Below are 23,417 nucleotides of genomic sequence, written 5' to 3'. Positions count from 1 at the left end.
AGCAAAGTCTGATGTGGCAAAACCAGCACAAAAAAATTACATGTTTTTTCATATGGAAATGAATGGAATGTAACACCTGTCTTTTCTAGTCAAAGAATAGTATGGCATGATTCATATCAGCTGCTGAATTTTTAGGCTGGGAATAGTACAATGAGGATAGCTGCACCAGCCTGTCAACTAAGCTGTTTAAAACTTACTCTAGCGGAAGCGTTTACAACTTGTCTGATGGCAAAAAAAAAAAAGCATCAGCATCAAAATTCTGGGTGTTTAAGGAAAGAGGATCACCAAAGCCCTATCTGTAAGGAAGGAAGGAAACAAGTAGAGAGCTAGTCATAAATTGATGAGAAGAATCTGAGCTGGGAAAAGACCCCAACACTATTCTAGCAAAAAATCAGCCAAGAGAAAATACAGTCAAAGAGCTCAAGATGAACATTTGCAACATGAAAAGGTATAAAGTGTCTGTAAAGGAAAAGAACATGGTGAGGATACCAGTATGCCTGTGAATTTTAAAGAAATAAAGAAATTGCACACTAAGATGCATCTGTAAAATCTTCCGTTACCTGAGATGAGCTTGCTCACTCTCCAAGTCAAATGGAAGCCATGATCTTCTCAGCAGGGCTTATTAGCTCAGGCTGAGTGCCACGCTAACTGCAGTGACATAGCTTCTGCTTCAGAGCTGACTCATGTCCGGCTGGCTCAGGACATGGGCAGAAGGAACCTGGGCCTGCCTGGAGAAGATCCTGCTGATGTAACAACTACCAACAATTACATATGCTTTTGTCTTTATGGGTCTGTTTCCTCATCTTCCCTGTGCCTGTAGCCTCAGCCACTTCGCCCTTTGTGCCCTTCCATCCATTTTAGAGTCCATCCTTTCTTTACTTTTCCTCACATTTTGTTTTGGTTTTCAGAGGTAGCTGAACCCAGGACCTACCGCACCATTACCCATCTATCGCTCTTTTTGCACGCTGTATTTATCTTGAACCCATTCACATCCTTGGACTATCAGCTCCTCAGACCATGGGTGGTGTTTCCTGCTCAGTGATTACACTGCTTTGCAAACCAAAGTATTGGTCCCCAGTAGGACATTTTGGAGCTAACCCAGCCAAAATAAGATAATGAAAGAATCACCAGTATGATCTCTAGCGACTAACACCATAAGCCAAAATCCTCCAGTGTACCATTGTCACTTTTTAGGCTGTTAGTGAAACAAAGGAACTCTGAGATCTGTGACCTTTGTGGAAGAAGGATTTTAGTGTCGACCTCTCCATTGAGTTTGGTGGAGTTAACTCCATGCCCAAAGTGTGGGGTGGGTGTGCTGAAGAAAAAAAGCTTGCAGCTTCAGGAACAGATGGCCAAAGGAAATGTAAGGATGTTTGTTTAAGGTTACAGTATGTACATAAACACATAGGTTCCTCCTGTGATTTGTCTTGAAAGAATAAAACAGATAGGTTAAGTACAAGAACCTGAGAAGTGGAGGCAACCATAGTGCAGTACTCTCCCCTTATAGAAGTGGTCTGTTCTTTTTTAAAAAGATTAAAAATGTTAACTACATTCTGCTGGGGTAAACATCTATCATCAGATTTGCTAGTACACAAGACACATATCTGTTCTTAAAATACATTTCACCATAAGAATAAGAAATGGTGCCTTGGAATTACAAAAGATTGTTGCAATTCAAGTTGAGTGCAACTATAAGGTGTATTATTATATTGAATGCTCCATTTAGCCCACAGGTTTAGAAAAGAACAGTAATAGCAAATATTTCAGCTAGGACATGGGAAGGATCTATTTGGCATAAAGTTAGAGTTGAAGGCAAGAGAAATTGCTACTGTTAATGGTTAATGTTAGTTTCTTCCTGTTCCACTTTCTATAAACAAGGTATTGCCTATACAAGCTCATTACTGTAAACTGAGCACATTTAAATTGGCAGTAAAATCAGAGTATTTACTCTAGTGCACAAATAAAGTACCTAGTCCGATGTTTTGGAACAGTTTCAAGTCTTGAAATCCAGCAGCTGGCGGCTTTACAAGCAAAACCTTACACTTAAATAATTCACTTTTGAAAGTTTTAGGTGTTCTGTGTCAGGTAGTACCATTCAGCAGATATTCCTACCACCAAGACGCAGATTCTTTTGCAATAAATTTGCATTCACAGAGGCTTTTATAACTCTTCCAGCACTACTGACTCCAATGCCTGTTGATTAAACGTATATATCCTGTACATTTAATCTGACTTTCATTATGGCCACTTCGTAAAAATGCCATGAAATGGACAAGCGATGACACATTGCAAGAACAAGGAATCCCTGCAAAGCCTCAAATTGGGTTTTTTTTCTGCCTTATTTATAGTGACCATGGTAAAGGCTAACTCTAAATCAGGGAGAATATTTGACAGCAAATGTTCCTATCTATGGATTATATATAACCCATCCTAAACACCAGATGAAAAAGGGGTAACCCTAGAAAAAAGAAGGGCTTGCTTCCATGTAAATCATGCTACAAATTGGACAACACCCAGTGAGTTCATTGTTCAACCTCAATTGTGAAGGCTATTCACATTTACTATTCCCCTGGAATCAATGTTAATTAAGGCTGACTGGGGCTATAAATCAGCCTTTGGTTTTTACAGCTTAATTCAGCATTAAGCATATATATGTAAATAAAAGGTAACTGATTAACCACTTGAGTTTTCCAGGAGTTACTGAGGTAATTTGTTTTTGTTTGAGTCCTAGTGTTACCTTTTGTGATTTGCAGTAAGGAAAAGAAAAAAGTATATAGTATGTCATGTATTTGCTATGCGGTATTGTGAGTAGTTAAATAATCTGGCCCGTTGCATGCTCTCAACAAAACTGTGCCAAAATGGCAAGGGAAGAAGGGAACACTTGAAAAATTTTGGAACACAGAAACATTTAGTTACCATCTACTCTCAGTAGAGCCAGTAACTGCAGTAGTGTCAGAGCAGGAAGAGAAACAGCAAACTTTCCTGTTTTACTGAGGTGTCCCTGTCAGTACCGTGTTTCGTCCAAGAACAAACCCAACTGGCAAAACAGACAATGCCTCTTCTAAGCGAGGACTCTGGCTGTACAAGGTCTGAAGAGGAAACTAAATACTATTTGTTGCCCAGCAATGCTGTCTGAGGCAACATGAAGAACAAGGCAGCCGGGTGGGTAGCAGGTGGGTGAGGTGTGGGATGGGGACATTTCAGACAGACCTTACAGTATAATAGGTGCGGCTGGAAGCTCCCAGGTGCCCCTGTGATTGTGCCCTTGAAGTGTCATCATTCTCATGAGATCTCATTGTAAAGGTTTCTTGATAATTTCTGTTCCTTTCCAAGTGAAATATGAAGAGGGCATGGCATTTCCCTAAAAGAACAGGCACATCCCTCCTGGTACTGACAATAACCTCGTCAAACACACATTCTGATAGAACTTTGGATGGAACTTTGCAAGGTAGTGGTCCTACCATGTATTTGCTTGGTTCAAATTCTACCTGTGGTTAATTGCATACAGCCCCTATTGACAGAATTCCATAGGACTAATCAAAGAAGCAATATCTCACCCATCCTACAGGGCACAGCGCTGTTCAGAGCCTTTGTGATACCATATCAAACAAAAAAGGTATACAAATGAAAAGTAAAATTCAAAGTTACCATGTAAAAATTCAAGTTACTTTGAGACTCTGATGACATGTAGTTGGAAGGAAACTATATATTGCATTTTACATAAGACCTGCATTTCAAGAGCATTATGCACTGAGTTCAGTAGCATTATTGGATGTTCATCAGTGTTGAAATCAAGCCAAGAGTAAATGTTTTTAGCATAAAGCAAAGCAAATTAAGCTTTGCAAATAAACAACTACAATATCTTGTTTAAGTAGCCATCTGTCCCAGTTGGCTTACTAATAATTAGCAACTTAATGTTCATTTCAAACCATGCAGGTAATGGGAGTAGTAAGTATTCAAAGAGAAAGGAATATGTACAAACCAGGCTGAACAATCTCATCTACAATGCAGTAGTAGCAAAATTTAAAAGCAGGGAGAAAATGGATAGGAGTTTGTATTTTCATCACTATTTACCACTGAGGAAGTACAAAACTACTATCTTTGTGGGGGTGTGTATAAACATAATTAATTAAAATGCGGCACAGAACTAATACCTCCTTTGCAGCTTTTAGTTGAATGAGATTTGGTTTCACGGCACTACAGATTCCTTCTGATGTTCACCCAGGGGCTAGCCCTGGATTTGGAAAATGGAACCGATTTTTAAATTCCCTGGGGATTCCTGCATGCTCACTGCCTCTCTTTTTTGTATTGTCTTCCCTGAAAACGTAAAGAGAAAAAGTAATTTGGTCTCCTTTAGTTCATAAGAGTAATCAACACAGGTGGCAACAATGTAACTTTTCATTTCCTTTCTTGAAAACGTTCTCAAATGATGTGTGAGTGAAATGATGATCTACATTCTTAATTCGATATTGCTTAGTGATGATGTCATCAGACATTTTCTTCAGGCTCCCCAGCTGTATAAGTAAGAACTTCGGCCAGTGGACAGACAGTGGCCTAGCATTCAGCTCTTTGGAGGTGGAATTATTTTCCCATGGATTTAATAAACAATGTTTTTGTGCTGTTGCAGCTCCAGAAATGTTTTTTTGGTACAGGAAGAGGATTTTAACATCCAAATAATAATGGCTTCCCACAGGAGATATGGTTCTGGATGAATGGAGGAAGGAATGGGAATTTCCTAACTCAATTGATTTAGTAGCTGGTTATAGTTTCATTCCATCAAAGATCTTTTTTTCATATGTGACTTTCTCCTTAGAGAGCCTTTGACGTGAAGTCTGCAAGGATGGGGGAGGGGGCATCAGATGCCAAAGTACTTTATAAAAGAATCACAGCTGTTTGGCCCTCAGCATCTTCTCATAGCTGGAGGCATTAAGAAATACATAATGGCACTTTTTTTTTTTTTTTGGTGGTGGTGGGACATGCAACAATTTCAGAGGCATGCAAAAAATCCAGCAGCAGCATTTCCCCTGGTAAATACTGCATAACATCACAGATACCGGGCACCTGTGCCTCAGTCTGGTCAGGAAATTTCATATCCTTTCTCATCTCAGCAACTTCATTTCCTCTCTTTTGGAAACGTTTCAAGAGTCCTAACGATTAGTACAATTCTAAAGGAATGAAGTAGAAAGGATTGCCAATCAGAGGTGCAGCTTGTTTATTTTCTCAAGCTTTGTTTTCCTTCGCTTTTATGGCTGTCTTGATACAACAATCTCTCACACTCCAGGCAGAGCGCAGGCACTCCTCGGAGTGACTGGGAACCAACAGCCAGCTACGGGATCAAGGACAGCCTGGTTTATAAGCAGGCAGTAGGAAGGTAAAAGCCAACCCCAGCAGACTGATTGCTGACTGGCCAGCAATTGATCAGCAGTGGCCTTTTATTTTATTTTGAAGGGGATTGTTCAGGTGAACAGCAAGAGCCGCTGCTCCTTGCTGGCAGCTCACAAATCATCAGTTACAGGCCCCAGACTTTGAGGCCAACCCCCCCAGACATTCTCAGTGCAGAATCCCAGTGGCTCAAGGCAATCCATGATGGAGCCTTTCCTTGGGCAGGGCCAGTGACGGCATCGCTTTCAAATGATACACCTCCCTAAGCCAAGGCAGGCTGGCTGGCTTGGGCGTACAACCAGAAGCAGTTATCATGTCATTCATTAGCACTACCATATAGAATCACAGAATGGTCCAGGCTGGAAGGGACCTCCAAAGGTTATCCAGTCTGGCCTCCCCACAGTCAGCAGGGACACCCCCAACTAGATGAGGTTGCTCTTTTTTAAAGCTGTGTGTGTATTTTGGGGTGTTTGAACAGGGGGGTTTAAAGTCATTTGGACCTCAGGGCCAGAAGGATAATGTCATGGCTTTTAGACACGGTCTGCCATAAAAGGGAGCTTCCTTCATAAACCCAAGCTTGAAAGCTCACTCAACAAATCTCAAGTCCAAATTTCAGAGCCTTTTTTTTTTTTTTTGGTGGTGGTGGGACATGCAACAATTTCAGAGGCATGCAAAAAATCCAGCAGCAGCATTTCCCCTGGTAAATACTGCATAACATCACAGATACCGGGCACCTGTGCCTCAGTCTGGTCAGGAAATTTCATATCCTTTCTCATCTCAGCAACTTCATTTCCTCTCTTTTGGAAACGTTTCAAGAGTCCTAACGATTAGTACAATTCTAAAGGAATGAAGTAGAAAGGATTGCCAATCAGAGGTGCAGCTTGTTTATTTTCTCAAGCTTTGTTTTCCTTCGCTTTTATGGCTGTCTTGATACAACAATCTCTCACACTCCAGGCAGAGCGCAGGCACTCCTCGGAGTGACTGGGAACCAACAGCCAGCTACGGGATCAAGGACAGCCTGGTTTATAAGCAGGCAGTAGGAAGGTAAAAGCCAACCCCAGCAGACTGATTGCTGACTGGCCAGCAATTGATCAGCAGTGGCCTTTTATTTTATTTTGAAGGGGATTGTTCAGGTGAACAGCAAGAGCCGCTGCTCCTTGCTGGCAGCTCACAAATCATCAGTTACAGGCCCCAGACTTTGAGGCCAACCCCCCCAGACATTCTCAGTGCAGAATCCCAGTGGCTCAAGGCAATCCATGATGGAGCCTTTCCTTGGGCAGGGCCAGTGACGGCATCGCTTTCAAATGATACACCTCCCTAAGCCAAGGCAGGCTGGCTGGCTTGGGCGTACAACCAGAAGCAGTTATCATGTCATTCATTAGCACTACCATATAGAATCACAGAATGGTCCAGGCTGGAAGGGACCTCCAAAGGTTATCCAGTCTGGCCTCCCCACAGTCAGCAGGGACACCCCCAACTAGATGAGGTTGCTCTTTTTTAAAGCTGTGTGTGTATTTTGGGGTGTTTGAACAGGGGGGTTTAAAGTCATTTGGACCTCAGGGCCAGAAGGATAATGTCATGGCTTTTAGACACGGTCTGCCATAAAAGGGAGCTTCCTTCATAAACCCAAGCTTGAAAGCTCACTCAACAAATCTCAAGTCCAAATTTCAGAGCATACTGAGAGGGTTGGAGAATTTGAAATATTTACAAACATACTACAGGAGGAGGATAAAAAAGTGGAATTAAAAAAAAAAGTGCACAAAAAGTAAATGAGGCTGCTCTGGTTTTGCTGTCAGCGCAGCAGTACGTCAAAATCTAGTAGAATTATGTTTACGCAACCCGAGTCCTCTGCCAAGGGTACATGCCTGGATGAGAAGGCTGGAGTGTTCAGCTTCTCTGGATGTAACTTCCAAGTAGCACGGCCAGAGCCAAGCCTACTGAAATCAAAAACAGTCCTTGACATCACTGGACTTCGGATCAGAAGCCAAGTATTTAAAATAGGTGAATACATCAAGGTCTCAGAGACATTTCAGCCTGTGTAAATGAAGTCAGACCTCAGCGTGACAGACATAAACTGGGGTAGGATTCATGTGATCTAGCACCCAGTGGTTGCATCTCCCGCAGAAGCTCGGTCTCTTTCCAGTCCCCGTGGGGTGGGAGAGGAGGGAGAAGCACTCTCTCCGGGCAGTACCCTCCGCCTCAGGCGTGCTCAGTCACCTCCCGCAAGGGCCGGTCTCTCCAGTGGCTGTTGCACTGGCCCACTCATCGAGACATCTCATTTGGGTGCCTAAAGGTAGATATGGTGAGTCCCCTGCTGAGCAGCTCACAGTATAGGGCTGGGGAATGGTACACTAGGAAATGGGTGCGACTGGGAGGAGAAACCGGGGGAATCCGGGGTCTCTGAGCAGCAAATGGAATTGGAGAAAGGGCTTGAAGCCTCCTGTCAGTCTGCTGTGAAAGTGGAATGTAACATGATTTTTTTCTCCCCTATGTCCCAAATCCCTCACACCAAATGTTTGACCTGCCTGTCTTCCTGTCTTAATTAGTCTTCTGTCTTTCTGGGAGCTGGGTCTGTTCTTTTGCAAATGGCAGCACATCAGACAGGGCAAACCTGTCATGTTTATTTTCTAAGCTGTAGGGGGCACCCATTTGAAAAAACACCCAGCTTATCTAAACGTTTTTGTTTGTATGATTTTGAATTAGGAAGTTTGAGTAATTAGTTAAGAAGATTAAATAAGTCTTAACAACATGCAGTAGCATGCTTACTTTCCTCCCCCCCCAGGTATTTCCTGCACAAAACTCAGGCTGCCAAACCGTGATGATACTCTTTTCTATTTTAGTTTCTCACTGTGCCACATGCTGATATAGCGTCCATTATTTCAATTCAGTCTCATTAAAGGGATTATTTTGTGCCTGGTTGGCCAAGAAAATTAATCTAAAGAGAAGAAACTTAGATTGTATTGTCTGTTGAACTATACTCACCACAAACATTTTACTCCTTTTGGCTGCCTTATTAAACCTGTGGGAAGAAACTTTACTTACAGCACATAAAGGCTTCCTCAAAGTAATTTCTACTTTTTTTCAGTTAATGAAAAATTTCTCTGCGGTTAGTAGCACAACACAGCAACAATAACACTCTCCCATAGCTCAGGTAATATTTCATGTATTCCTAAGAAACTAAGATCCTAAGCTTTACTTATCCTTTCACTTGTGGAGCTCTCTAATTGCTGTCTTGCTTAGCACTGCATCAGAAAACATTGTTTCTGAAGCCAGGATGACAAAAAAATTAATTATGCTTTACGTTTCCACTAACAACAAAGAAAAGCCAGCACTGAATGGTTTGGGTAGGGATGGCAGTGGTTTTTTTGGAGTATGATCCTTAATGTCTCTTACTGCAACTTAAAAATGAAATAATGAAAGATTTGTAAAAAGTCATTAAATCAAGAGTGGAGAGGAGGGAGTATTTGTTTACAGAATCAATTGCTGGGCTTTCACTGGGCTTTAATGAAGTTGTGGCTATTAAGAACTTGATCCTGGAAACCCTTCCACCCTTGAAACAGTGGGAGTGAGGACGGGTTTGTACAAACAAGAGTAGTATTAATCTGTACAGTTTTCCTACGCTTTGCATTATTTGTGCATTGCAAGTCTTGTGTACTCATTATGTGTGACATAAAACAGCCTGGTCTATTTATTTGTATATGGGAAACATGTTCTGCCATTTAAAAGAATCTAGCAGATCTTCACTTGTAAAACTGCCATTTTAAATGTTCATTACCAAAGAACAAGTTTTTACTCAAAAATTAGCAATGCTGCATAAATAAATACTCCTACTAGAATTTCAGAGACTAAGGCAACATAGAAAAATACAATGGGTAAATTTATTTTGACTTAAAAGCTCCGCCTGAGAAAATTACCTTATAACTACACATGAGAAATTGCTGGAATGTCAACTTCATTTGCAGTGGCCCCTTATGGCCTGATCACCCCTCCCTGGCACGATAAATCACTGGCAAGATCCTTACCTTAACACGTTTGATCTCAGCTCAGCAAGACTTGGTTTTGATGTGAAGAACTCCAGATCTGTTAGGTCAGAGACAAATAGCAGAGCCACTGACCTGCAAAGCGCTAACTCCATATTAGACCCAAGTGAGCAGCCACAAGCTCCTGGAAAGTTTGCCTTCACTTCAACTTTGCACCCTGAATATTTTCAAATATTACTGTTAGCACGTTTTGCTAAGTGGTCCCAGTGACATTTCATGTCATTCTGCATGTAGAGAATCCACAAACAAACAAATAAGCATGAACTATGAGAAGACATTATCTTGGATAAACTGTTAGAATTATCTGCACTTTAGGGCAACTTGAAATAAAATTCAGTATTTATCAGTTTCTTTATTTCATTTACATAAATGGCTTGCACCAGCCCTTTTCTATCTAGAGTATACTTACGAATATCATAAATAATGATATTCACCAATACACTCATTAAGCTGATTGAAAGTGCCTGCAGGTACATGTCTGTACACACAGAATTTCAAACTACTCCTAAAACAAGGGGAAAAAAAGGCAGCTTGTGACATTTGCTTTTGAAGTCTGGACTTTCACAAAGACCAGTTTTGTGACCACTCAGTTTTCCAGCTGTGGTTCGAAACTATTCCTTATTGTCCTGGTTAAACAGTCACTTATCTCTAAGATAGTAAGCAGGAGTGTTAGTCTACCAGAAAATTGGATGTTCTTAATGGGCTTTGGGAGAGAATAGCTTTGCATCATCAGCATTAAGTTAAATCACATTAAGTACCCACTTACAACATAGGGATTACTACTTATGACATCTTTGGTGAAAGCCTTTAAAACAAATTGTTGTGTTTGTTAGAAGAAGCTGGGAGATAACAATTCCCAGAAGTCTGATTTATAAACCCTTTTTGCTCTTCAAGAGGATGCAAAGGAACCCAACACCTCTCATTCAATGCTGCAATGAAACTCTCAGGCTGGAAATTCTTTTCAATAAAAAGTCTTGGAAAAAATTTATTTACTTTAGAATATTCTTCTGAGAGCAGAAACCTTTAGCTAGATTCCCTTTCCTCAGAGTTCAGCTCTGATTTCTCCTCCAGTTCTTTCTGTTGATAAGCCATTGACCTTACATACACAAAACTTGAACAGGTCATTCTACCTCTTATTATTCATAAGGCTGATTGGGGAGAACTGGGCTTAAGCTGTCAAAGTATCCTGCCGTGCTTGGATACCTGACAAATTTACACCCCAATGTACACTGTGGTGCTAAGACTAAAATTGGATGTGAAGCGTTCTTGCAAGAGCTGATTACAGTCCCATGCAAATAAAACACTTCAGGGTATAGCAAATAATGCCAATATTTAATAGAGTTTAACACTTTTATATGTGACTGGCAAGCTATTCTGTACAGAGATGTAGCCTGCATGAAAAATAAGCTCTTCTATTTACCTTTAAATAGCGGCAGACTAATAACTTTGAGTGTGTAAATTAAAAACATGACCCTCACCTTTTGCCAAACATGCAGCATTAAAAAATGGACTAAGGTAAAACCAAAACCTAACTATAGAGAGATTTCCTTAAATGAGTAAAGGAGGTTGTAAGTCTTGTCAATAAAAAGCCTTCCGTAAAAAAAAAAACAACAACCGCTTATACATGCAGTCCTGAGAAATTTTTTTCTCCCCATTTCCTTTAAAATTCATGTTTCTCTTCGCACTTTCTAACCAAATTCCCTTTTTCTCTGCTGGAACCCCTTGTAATGATACCAGAATGTGGGCAAACCTCATTAGTCTCCCTGCTGTTTACAAGACAGGATTTATGCTCAGTGTAGTGAACGCAATGACACATGATCACTAAATGGCTAAAACCACCATCAAGACTTCAATCTGAGAAATTTTTCACCCAGACACTGCAAATATTATTGGCATGTAAAGGTATGAAAACCAGTATTAATTACAGTGAACAAATGTCACCCAATGCCCAGCTTTCTGCAAGGAGTATACCAATAACTAGCCGTTTGTGAAGGTTAATTTCACGCAACCTTTAGCAGTTATCTGGTATAAGGTATGTCGCCAATTCAATCCATTAAGTAATAACTAAATTCTCCTGGGACCTAGCTGAAGTCAAATGTTGTTATTCCAGGTTCACTGCTTTTAGTCTCCCTGAAGACCATTTAGGCAAACAGCTGGAAGAGCTGACTACAAAGGTTCCCAGTCACAGGGAACCACTCTAGGAAAGCAGGTAAAGGCTTCTAACCAGGAAATAAGTTATCAAGGATTTGTCCCATTGCTCCCTCAAGGAGAGAAATGAACTGAGACAGAAAGCAAGAACATGAACACTTTTGTGTTTCAGCTGGAATCCAAACATTAAAAGCAAACGTCTTAGCTGATGGGAGAAAGAGCTGTCCTGCACCACTCACGAGGCATGTTCTGCACCAGATTGGGTTGTCATCTACATAACAGGGCCTTCCTTCTCTCTCCATGTTGGAGCTCCTTACTAAAACAAAACCTTTGAAAAGTGAATAGAAACAATACCAGATGCAACAACCTGGACTTCCAGTACTGTCACTGCATTGCACCGATGGAAATATTCCTCCTCCTAACAGAAAAGTACAGAGGGGAGCAACACCGCAAGCTCCAGCTTCATTTGAACTCATTGTGCAGATCTTCCAGTGAGGCACTGCCTCCCAGACAACGCTGAAGGGAATAACAGAGACAACTCCTGATAAAGTGACATGGAAAGGGAGCAAAGAGCACAAAGAAAGGGGTCTTTTCATCTATACTGTGTGTGTGTGTATAGGTGAGTGCACAGAAAAGCGTGTAACTAGTACCATACAGAAATGTAGACACACACGCATATGCAAATACTGGCTCTGAAATCCATCTGTATTTCTATTTCCCAGAATACGTACAGAAAAAGAGGTTTTATCTTCTAGTAGTCTGGCTGGTTTAGCATGAGATCCTGCCTCTGACACTGACCTACTGTCTGAGTTAGTCATGGTTACACTCCCACAAATTTAAACTCCCCCATCTGTGAAGGAGCCTTGTCACCAGTTTTACAGTGAGACTGAATCAATTAATGCTTTCTAAAAGCTTTGATGGAAGGAGCAGAATATTAACACTTGCAGTGGAGCGATGCTAGCTAAAAATGTCTTTAGTAGTGTAACAAATGGATTTCAAAATCGCTATCAAAGGGCTGGACCTCCAAGACTACGTCATCACCAGCACAGCTCACCCGTTTAGTGTTAGTCTCGTATCACAATTTCAGATGGACAAGTGAAGAACCAGAGCTTGATTCTCACCTCTCAGGAAAACAGCATCCCAGAGACATCACAAAAGAAAGAAGAGACTGTTAAGTAGCTGTGGTAAAGAAAGTGTGATAAGGACAAAAAGAGGTAGACCAACAAAAAACCATCAAGCCCTGATGGAAAAGGGCGTGAAGGCTTAGCCAGATGTCCTGAAAAACACATGTGCATGTTTCTCAAGCTCCGGGCAGGCCATTCCGTACAGCACTGCTGCAACCATACGTCACAACTGAAGAAACTGGAGAGAGTAAAAGAAACCCCTTGATTTGGAAAGGGAGGTAGCAATTTCTTGATAGTTTCTAACTTAAACTATTTCTGTTGCAGCTGAAAAAAAACACATAAGCAAATGTAAAATGTGTTATGTTATGGTATACTGGTAAGTTTTGAAAATACCCAGTGGAATCGGGACAGCGCCTTTATGCCTGGATGCAAACAACATTTAAAATGAAAAACGTTTCAAACAACAAAATGAAGTAGTTCCTTAAAAAAATATTTTAAAATCTATGTATCCAACTGGCCGTTACACAAATGCCTTCTCAAATCAATTTGACAGTGCAAAGAAGTATTAAAGCCAGTTTAATTTCTATTTTAAGGACATTTTACACTAGCAGAGTGGTAAATAAGAGTGAGGTGCAATGTCAACAGGAAGTGCTTTAGTGGCTGAGCTGAAAAACCTTTACAGGGTTTTTCAAGTAACTACATCACAATTTTCATCTAGGTCATCGTATAGTTAGGACATAAAAGTGAAAGTGCCAATAAACAGCATAAGAAATCTAAGTGTGAGAATGGGTGATCTGGACTGTATCATAGAAAGGAAAAAGACTAGCATTTTTTGAGCATTAGGGGATGAGAATTATCAGAGGCAGACCATGATTGCTAGGTATAAGCTATGCAGAGAGGACGAACCAGGCTGCAGAGAGGGGGGAGTAGCTCTGCGTGCAAGGAATTGCATGGATGTTTCTTGTAAGAGAAACATAACACATAACTAAACCCACGGATATAGAGGTAGCGTAGATCATGAAGGATAATAGCAGAGTGAAGTACTGACTTCTGGTTAAGAGCAACCAAAGTGACATTGAAGTGGCACTGAAGTGGAAAAAGAATAATAAGGCAATAAAATGGGTGCAAAAGCAACTGCAGATTAGTTCAGTGAGGGCTGCACTGAGATAGTCTGTAGAGGACATACCATTTTCTGTATCCTAATCTAAACAACGTTTGACATGGTCCTGTCAAGGACTAAAAATTGTGTCTGAACCCCTGAGAAATGGTTATCACATAAATAATTTCAGTTTCATTGCAGGAGAGAAACACATGAAGAAGCCCCACTCTCTGGGATACTAAACTTCAAGAAGCGATTTTTTTTTAAAAGAGGAAGTAACTTAGAAACTCCCTGCTTGAAGCTAGGAAATTAAAATCCACAGAATCAGCATGGAGGCTTAAGAATGTGAAAGAGTCAAAGAAGATTTGCATTCCCAAGGCTGAAAACGGGAAGCACAAGCACGAAAATAAATGGGGTGGCTAAGCAGGAAAATACAAGAGGAAACGTAGGCCAAAAAAGAGAAACAAACTGCTAAATTTAAAAGGTTGCAAAACACAAAGTGGAAATTAAAAATTGCTACTAAATACTCTGAAGAAAAATACCCCAAAGGTAATACAAATAAAACAGCCAAGAGAAGCCTAAGTTTAATAAATAAGCAAATATAGGCTCTGGGAGAGAGTCTGTGGATTCCCAAAACAACCTGTCTATGAAAGGTATAAAAGGGAGACTGAAAATATTCCCAGAGTGGCTGCTCATTTGGGGGGATTTTCATTTGGCTATACCAAAGTAGATGGTACTTTTGACCAAAATTTAACGTGTATTGTAGGGCCAAGAGTGGAAAAGCAGAGCCAGTAGTTTGAACACTAGAAGATGACAGGTAAAATACTTGGTCTGGGGACTCACCTTCACTAACACTCTAACACCAGCAATACGCCAAGGATCATTGAAAGGTCAAGCTCAACTCAAGGTTGCTTCAGTCACAATTGTGCTGCAAAGAGCTCAAATAAAGTTCCTGAAAGAAGTCCCAAATGCTAATTCATCTCAATTCTCCCATGTTTCAAAAGCTGAGGCATCAGGAATTGCACAAAAGCCACTAAGGATATACCAGGACGGTGGTGGGGTGTGATGATGATGATGTATTAAGTGGTGCTTTTCCCACTGAAGCATGGGAACACAGCACCACAGCACAGACCTGGAAGGACCTTCCAACTGAAACGTAGATCTGAGGTTCTGACCAGCTGTGGTCTCTTGAGGCCAGATTCAAGGCATGCTGACCTATTCACAAGAGGGTACGATCAGCTTTTGTATGACAGTCAAATAATACCTGTATTTACCTGAACTAGTAAATAGCTCTGCTTTGGATATAAATCAGTTTCACTTTAGAGTAAGGCCTTTACCCGTGTAAACACGCATGTTTGGAATTTCAGTAGGGAAAGGCACTTTCTGATAGTTTCTGAGTCAACACAGAGGAGTTTTGTGCAATCACTGTGAGATGACCAGAGGATGGTAAGAGGACAGTGTCCTGGCATCCTCTTCCCATCTGAGTTCAGCAAAGAGGCTGCAGCCTGTTCTTCTGTGCAACACTTCCTTCATCCTGGTGACTTTCCAAACGGATTTTTGTAACTCACTTATTTTAAATTGGGACATACTGGAAATCCACGTGGAAATTAGCAAAGTATATCCTTTCTGTAACCACACCACCTGCTGTAGGCGTCTCCACAGCTGTCCCTCTGACATCTCTTTAGATACGAAGTTCAATCCAAAGTCTTCATTACCTATGAATCCCTCCCAGATTAAGGTCTATATACTCTAGTGGTCAGTGCAGCCCCTGTGTTTTAACCTCCAGCTGAGGTCAACTGAGATTGAGCTGACCTTAAACATTTTCATTTGGGTCTCAGAATTTGATGTGGATGGTTCTCCGCTCTGAAGCATTTTCCCACTTCAGTCCAACAAGCTGGAATGTATTATGTTTCAAGTCATAAGGTAAAAATCTAGTTCACTGGGCTCTCTGGGAAAGGAGCTGACTCCAACTGAACAAGAATGAAGCCCTTTTTTTCTTTTGTCAGTTGGAGACTATTTCAGCAATGCTATTGCAGCAGCACTTTGATGTGGCTTCACATATCATACTTTTAGTAAGGAATTGCTCCTATATTTAAAGCTTAGTTACACTGCATAACTTAAATTTGATTTGTTGCATTCATATCACAAAGGTAGATTGCTATTAAAAGTAACAGAAAATGCTGGTCAGTAGCTGGTGATTTTAGACAAATTCTGACTTGTTCCAAATACAGAACTTGTGTTTTGGAGAACAACCAAGTAGGTGTATGCAGGCTGGACGGGAATTCCTCTCTTCATTTGAGTAAGCACAAAAGTAATGAATGATGAGCCCTTAGATAGCAAAAGGTTTTTAGACTCCACCTTTCTCCATACGTTACTTAATAGTTAGTCTTCATGTAGCTATTTATGCACTTATTTGTGCTGGAGTAGGATGCAGCACTTGGTGAGGATCCCTCACTAGAGGACTGCACGGAAGTGTAACTTCCTGAAAATTTTTTTCACCTTTACAAACCTGTGCTTATATTATATTTCTATAGCTTTCTTATAATGTCATCTCTGTAGAAATGCATTTTTGTCTCTCATTTCTTTCAGCTGAACTAAAGTTGATGTTTTGGTTACTCGCTTCAGAGAGTGAGTTCTACTCTTTAAAAAAACAAACATAAAAAATTGTGGGTTTTAGAAGTGGAAAGAATTAAACAATTTGCAAAAAACAAATAGCAAAATGTTATAGTTCAGTCTTAGGAAAGAGAGCGGCAGAACTGTAAAAGAAGAAATGTGACTTTATGCAGGATCTGACTAAGAATTTATGATATGGACCACTGAACTCATCTTTTGCCACTTATCTCTGTAAACCTGCAAGATTTCTTGGAAGATAGTTAGTCAAATGAGGAGCCGAGATGAATCAGTGGATATAATTTATTTAGACTTTAAAAAGGCTTTTGATGATAAAGTCCTTAGCAAGAGGCTATTAAGGAAAGTTAGTAACCATATGGCGAAAGATAAAGTCCTGCCATGGATTAAAAAGTGGTTAAGAGATAAGATAAAAAGACTGGAAATGAATGGATAATTCTCCCTGGAAAGAGGTTAATAGCAAGGTGCCCCTTCATTACTGTGACTAGCAATCGATATCTTGGTTCACCTGCTTTTGCAGATCATTAATAGTAAGGTACAGAGTTTGCAGATAAAAACATTCAGACTAATCAGAGTACTGAAGAAAATATCACTCAGGCTGAAGTTGAAAGACATTTGGGCAGCTCAAGGGTAGATGAAATTTGCCCAAGGCAGTAAATGCAAAGCAAAGCCTGTTGGAAGGAAGGGTTCAAGTAACTTTTAGATACGGCAGTTTATGACTTAAAAGCAGTTTATGCCAGTGAGTAACTTCAAACTGGCAGAGCCCATTAAGGTCTGTGGGGAACAGTTCTGCGTGGACAGGGAGAGGGACAGGCTGAGCAGAGATCATCAAGAATTTTTTGACGGTTGGGATTTTTTTATTAGAAAATACAGATACATCAAGACAGAAATTTAATATGGAAATGTACCAGGATTGGTGAACTTCTGTGGAAGGTCTTTCCGAAGGACAGAATAGAGAATTAGAGGGATTTTTTTTCTCAGAATGAAAGTGTACGTTCAAGGCACATTATCCCAACTCAACGGTCCAATAGTTAGGGTCAATGCTTACACAGCCATAGATCTTGGATCAAATCCTTGCTTTGTCCGACATCATGAGTATTCTTGGAGCAAAGACCTGAACCTTACTTGTCCCCCACGAGTGTCTGACCACTGGACTATCAATTTGGTATCTCTCAGGCCTCATAAATACTTACAAGTGAATTATGAAATAGGAGAGAATATGAGACTCTTTCCAAGGATAGCCAAAGGTGGACAGCATCCAAAATGGGGACCTATCCACCATCAGAAAGAAGGGATCCATATTCAGGTTTCTGCTCTGTTTGCTTCAGAGCAGGGGTATGAATTTGGCTGCTCTTCTACTTGGGCAAGTGATCTGATTATTACTGACCTTCTGGCTTTGGTGTGCAAACAAATATATGCATCTTTTGCATCAGAATACTTGAAATCATAAACATTTTTGCAAAGATGAGAAAAACACTAATTGCGTAGCTCCTGTCTTTGGTGTATCATCTGACCTTATAGACAGGACAAAGAGAAGAAAATTTCCCTCTAGTCAGCAATATAGTATTGCGTAGCTTGATGCATTAATCCAGTTTGCATTTTTCCTAAAGATTCACTATTTCCCTAAAAGTTCAGCACAGTAAGAGGTCACCACTACAACAGTTACCTACTCAGTAATATACTAGTTATCTGCAGTAGTTATCTAATTGCTGCCAGTTTCAGCCTGGTATTTTCTGTATTTTTAATGCTCTTGAATTAACATGGTTATAGCAGCTGCACTGGAGTAAGCAAAGGCAGGGGACTAGATGTGCATAAGACTACAATTGTTTCTTGATCCCTCATGCAAAACCTGGTAAATTGGGTTTGCGCAGAAGGCCTTAAAGATTTGGGAGGAGAGAATCCTATATTCAGGCTGTTAATTGGAAAGAAATGCATAAATAGTTGGCAATTGCTATATGGGTTGATGGATTGTAATACTAACCACAGAGTATGAACACACTAGAATTCAAACCGTAGGTTTAAAAAACAGTAAATCTAAATACAGTATATACCCTAAAACTTCACATATGATGATACAGAGGGACATATCTAGTGTCAGCATCAGATGCTGAAGGGTTCCGCAAATGGGAAAAATAGCTGTTCTCTTTGTCTGCTCTTCATGTAAACATCTCTAACTTTCTGTGCCCCATCTTTAGTAACTGGACAGCGCTCTCTGAGCTGACCCTTTGGGCTACCCGATTTCTTCAACCATCAGTCACCGAATCTGACTTCAAAAGGCATTAAAGCAGTGAGCTCATTCAGGGAAAGACGGGTGAGAAATAGCATGTACTCATCACTTACCTGAGTTTTGCCAAAGCTTGTCTTCAGTTCCAGAAATGACAAAGATTCTACATATTATTGGAAATAAAATAGATTTCCTGCCTCCTATCTTAATGTCACTCTAGAATTTTATCTGGAAAACACATACTGGAAATTTTGGCAAAGAGAATTTATAATTGTTCTGCAGCATTCATTTCTGGACAATGCCAAGAAAACACAATGGGTATGACAATGCAGAAACTTAGTAACAAAACACTTCAAACCCAAATGCTTATCTTATGAGATTTTGAAATTTATTTGTTAGTTCTTATCTACCCAGAAGCTGTTTGTCTACACTTAATACAAACTGCTGTGTACAATTTTCTGTTGCAGTGCTGGGCAGTTTACCTGATTTTAGCCTGTGGTGTAAGAGCAAACCCTTTTACACAGGACAAAAAAATACAGTTGTCAGCCAATTGACAGGCTACTACTACAGAAACATTTTGTACCTCTTCTCTGCCACAGCGCTGAAACTTCACCCCTTTAGAGCACCTCTTTATAAAAAACTCTCAAAACTACAATTCTACAACTTTTCCTTATGCTAAAGTTCTTCTGCTCTTTCTCAGACTTCAACCAAGTTGGCAATCAAGAAACAAAACTTGAAACATCCAGCTGGATTAACGTCCCCAACCTAACACTCAGTTACATGACACAGTGACGGAGCTAGGACAGGACAGAACAGAACTCTAGGGTTCTCATTTTATACCAAATGGTCTTTTAAAGTCAATGTGACTTACTAAAACCACTATGAAAGTACTTTGTAAAGCAGATTTGATTACACCATAACGAAGGATAACCTCATCCTGCAGAAACACCGTTAGCCCCTCAAATATAGGGGGCTAAATACAGCCCCCTATATAAGTGGGAGATATCAATATATGGGGAGATAGTGGGAGAACACTCCAAAGGTTTCAATCCATTGGGCTGCTTCCACATCCACTCTCAGATACCTGGGAGGCACTCAATCTCAGAAGGGAGAACAGAGTTCTGTAAGAGCATGAAAGAGGGAGGCATCAATGTAACACCAACCTGAGAACCCTCTGATCACCCTCAAGAGCTCTCAGGTTCTCAGAGCCATCAACTCGGGGGTGAGCTTCCTGTACAAAACACGCTAATGACATGTCCTTAGCGGACACCATGCTACAGCTTGTCTCACACATCTGGTGTCTCTGGAGCAGCCCGTTCTGGGAGAGCTACTGGCATCGAGTTAACATTTGTAGAACTATGACACGCTCCTCCAAAGCCTGAGGAGGGCTTGCTGTGCCACAGGGCTGTAGAATAGCCTAACTGCAGGGGATACTGTTCTGCAGATGCAATCCCTCCCAAATGTTAATTTTAAGCAGTAGAGAATTAAAGAGCCATCACAATGAAAAGAGAGAGAATCTTGCATGTAGCAGTTTTACTACTTGCCAGCCACACAGAACAATTTAACCCTGTGTGTTTGAACACACATTTTAACGTCTGGTTCACATCCTATTCACCAATTCTTAATATGCCCATCTAAAACACTTTTCACAGAGACCATGCCAACATATTAAAAAGCTGGGAAAAAATATTTCTAATGGCTATTTTTTTTAAGGAAGCATAGGCTGACTTCCAATAAAGCCATAATAAATATTGCTGCACATCTTACATAAAAACACGGCATCATTTAATTTTCATCACTGATTAAATATATTTTTTCTCACCAGTGAAAAACTACATTGCCCCTGTGTGCTACATCAGGTGTATGGATCAGAAGGACTTAACACACAGTTTTCTGCTCGCTTCAGTAAACTTACCAAAGAGTGTTTCACAAGTTTCAATAATTCTTGCTAAATAATCAAATACATGAAAATTAAATGGGCAGTATTTCTTCTTTCTGTGTTCTTGGAAGGAGCTTTCACAGTAATTCTGAGGATAATGAAGCATATTACAAATCTTTAACAAATCTCATTTAGGGATTCCTGGACTTTTAACATGTTCTATCCTAAAAAACCTATTTCCCAGTTTTAGAATTCCAGAAATGGAATTCAATTAGCAAAACGTTTTTTAAAATTATTTCACATAGTTTAAATGTTCACAGGTACCTCTATTTTTGATAAAGAATTAAATCCCAAATGGTTATGATTTTACATTCAGAGGCAGCTGTAATAAAGAGCTCAAGAATTCTGTGTCCTGGATGTGTATTTAAAATTCTCAGCTAACAAGCGGGAGAGAGGCTGCTAGGAATGCTTACAGATGTCTGATTTTACAAGGTTTGGGGTTGTTGGACTTTTTTTTTGCTAAAGTGCTTTAGTCTAATGTTATTTATTGTTTATGGAAGTTGTTTGTCATTTAAGACATGAAGTGGCCACTCCCCTAAAAGAAAGAATCAAGTTACAATCCATTATTTCATTTTTGATTGTTTTTCTTTGTAATAGGTGGGAAAGTGGATCCTGGATAAAAGTCCTGCCCAAGACAAGACTCCAAGCTGAAGACTCCAATTATCTATAAATCACTTGTATTTCCTGCAGAGAAAAAGGAGAGGAGAGCGAGACAGACAGAAAAATAGAGACAGAGGATATGCCAAGTGAAATATTCGATACCTGTCCTAAACCAAGTATTTCTCAAAAGCAACAAGGAGTTACCTGATATCTCAAACCCAAGCTTAGAAGAAACATGTTGTCCTTGGTTTTGGCTTAATATGGAAATAAAACAACTTTCTTTTACTTGTTCCATTAGTATAAAATGTATAACATCTTACATATTTCTGAGGTGATGACACCATATATTCTGAATTATCAAAGGTTACTATCCAGCTTACATTCTCACAGAGAGGAAGATATGATTGCTGATGACTTATCTTTTCAAAGTTTTTTAGAACCAATTCTCTAGTTTTGGAACAGAGAAACGCAAGTACACTTATTATGCAAACTGACTGTGATACTTCTCTCAAGTAGCCTCCACCAGACACTCCGGAAGAATATTTTACACTGAAACCAGCAATAAACAAAATTCATGCCAAATACTATTTGCACAGTACGATTGCTCCCAAAGTGTAACACCACACAACATCAAATAACTACAGTCCTTATTTATTTAAACTATTTTCAAAGAAAGGGCATGCCAGAAACCATATGCCTAGTTTAATTTGCATATTGCAGTTTGCACTAAAATGGAATTAAATCTAAAATAGTTGACTTTGAAACATTCTTCTAGAATGGAATTGCTGTAACAAATTAGAGGACAAATTAGTTCTGGCACTTGCTTAAAAAAAACAGAAAAGATGAAAAGCTTCTAAAGTGATGATATGGAGGAAAAAATTACACAACATCGGCCAAAATGAGTTTCCTATCAGCTTTAAAGCTCCTGAAGTTGTATTTCCAGTAGATAAAAATGTTATCACCTTTTTCCAGTGCTGATGTGCTTATTTTCCTATTAAGTTACTCAGTAATTAGAAACAAAGTCTGACACATTGTACTGTTTATACAATACATTTGAAACTTCTCCAACAGAAATTAAAACATTCTTTAACTAAAGATACTAAAGATGCAATGATTCAAAACATTTAAACGAATTTAAAAATTCAAATTGGATTTACAAAGAAATGACTGCTCTTAGAGCCCATTTTAATCAACCAAAACAATTTCGTCCCATAATACATCATAGAAAAACAGCAGATTTTTCTACAGCGACCCAATGGGTTTGTTCTTAACTGTCTCTTTATGAAAATTAGTCTTAAAGGTTAGCAGGGAAAAATATGCCCTCTTGCAATGTCGTTCAAGGGTGTATTCAAGTACCACGGAAGTTAGCAGAGACCTGCTCCAGTGCTGTAACAACCTGGTAGTATTAAGGGTCCTCCAGGAACTGTAAAAGAGTCCCTTGGGCACACAGGGTAATTCAAGAAAGAAAACATTTTTATTTTCTGATGGAGATACACAGGTATATATAGTAAGTTCCTCTGAAGTACATCAAAAGCAACTGAAACGTACTTGAGAACTACTGATTTTGCACTGAAAATAAACCCCAACAGCTTTGTAGAAAATACTACATTTAAAGAGAAGCAGAGTGGCAAAGCCAGTCCTAACAGATCTAATTTGCTTTTCTTGTATCCTGTGGTTTTTCAGATGATTGCAGGGTAAAAAATCTGTTTCCTTTATTGCAGATTCAAGGCAGTCTTTTAGTAGTTTTTTATCTCTATACTCAAGTTGGTTAGGGCGGAATGATTTTAAGCAAAATCCCTCCTTTGGAGGGAAAGCCATGAATTTCCCTGCCAGAACAAACGAACACAACTTACCTTAGTGTATTTGATTTCAAGGTTGAGAGTGGGAGAAGGCAGCAGATGCAGAGATGCCATCAGAGCTGCAGGATCTGCCTTCACCTCCCCTGGCATCTCAATTTTACTGGAAGTCATAGTCTCGAGGGGGGGGTTTATAGTACCACCGAGCCCCCCACCCTGACCTGATGTTGTGCTTTGGGTTTGTCCCCCCCCTCCAAAGACCAGCGCTGAAGATGTTGCTCTCCTCCTCTGTATATAGGCAGGTGTCAAGCCGGGTCTCTTCTTATTGGACATGGGGGCAGAGGCAGGGGGGCAGGTCCGTCCTACCTAGGGCGATAGCGGCACGGCGCAGCCTCCGCCGGGCCCCCCCCGGCCCCCGCCGCCGCCGGGGCTTCCCC

General features: G+C 40.2%; 1 protein-coding gene across 2 annotated transcripts in view; it reads right to left on the bottom strand.

The window, feature by feature from the left end:
* The window catches only part of ALDH1A2 (aldehyde dehydrogenase 1 family member A2), a 57,549-nt gene that overhangs the window by 33,599 nt on the left and 533 nt on the right, over positions 1 to 23,417 (bottom strand). The window contains exon 1 of one of the 2 annotated variants that reach the window (XM_014944721.1): positions 23,038 to 23,350. The exons of the other annotated variant lie outside the window; for it this stretch is intronic. Coding sequence (XP_014800207.1) covers positions 23,038 to 23,313 — 276 coding nt within the window. The 5' untranslated portion in view covers positions 23,314 to 23,350. Of the gene's footprint in view, positions 1 to 23,037; positions 23,351 to 23,417 lie in introns of those variants that run through there. 2 annotated transcript variants of the gene reach the window in all.

This window comes from Calidris pugnax, unplaced genomic scaffold, assembly GCF_001431845.1.
Source record: "Calidris pugnax isolate Ruff unplaced genomic scaffold, ASM143184v1 scaffold70, whole genome shotgun sequence".
NCBI classification, from domain to species: domain Eukaryota; kingdom Metazoa; phylum Chordata; class Aves; order Charadriiformes; family Scolopacidae; genus Calidris; species Calidris pugnax.
This window is presented reverse-complemented; position numbering and strand designations above follow the sequence as displayed.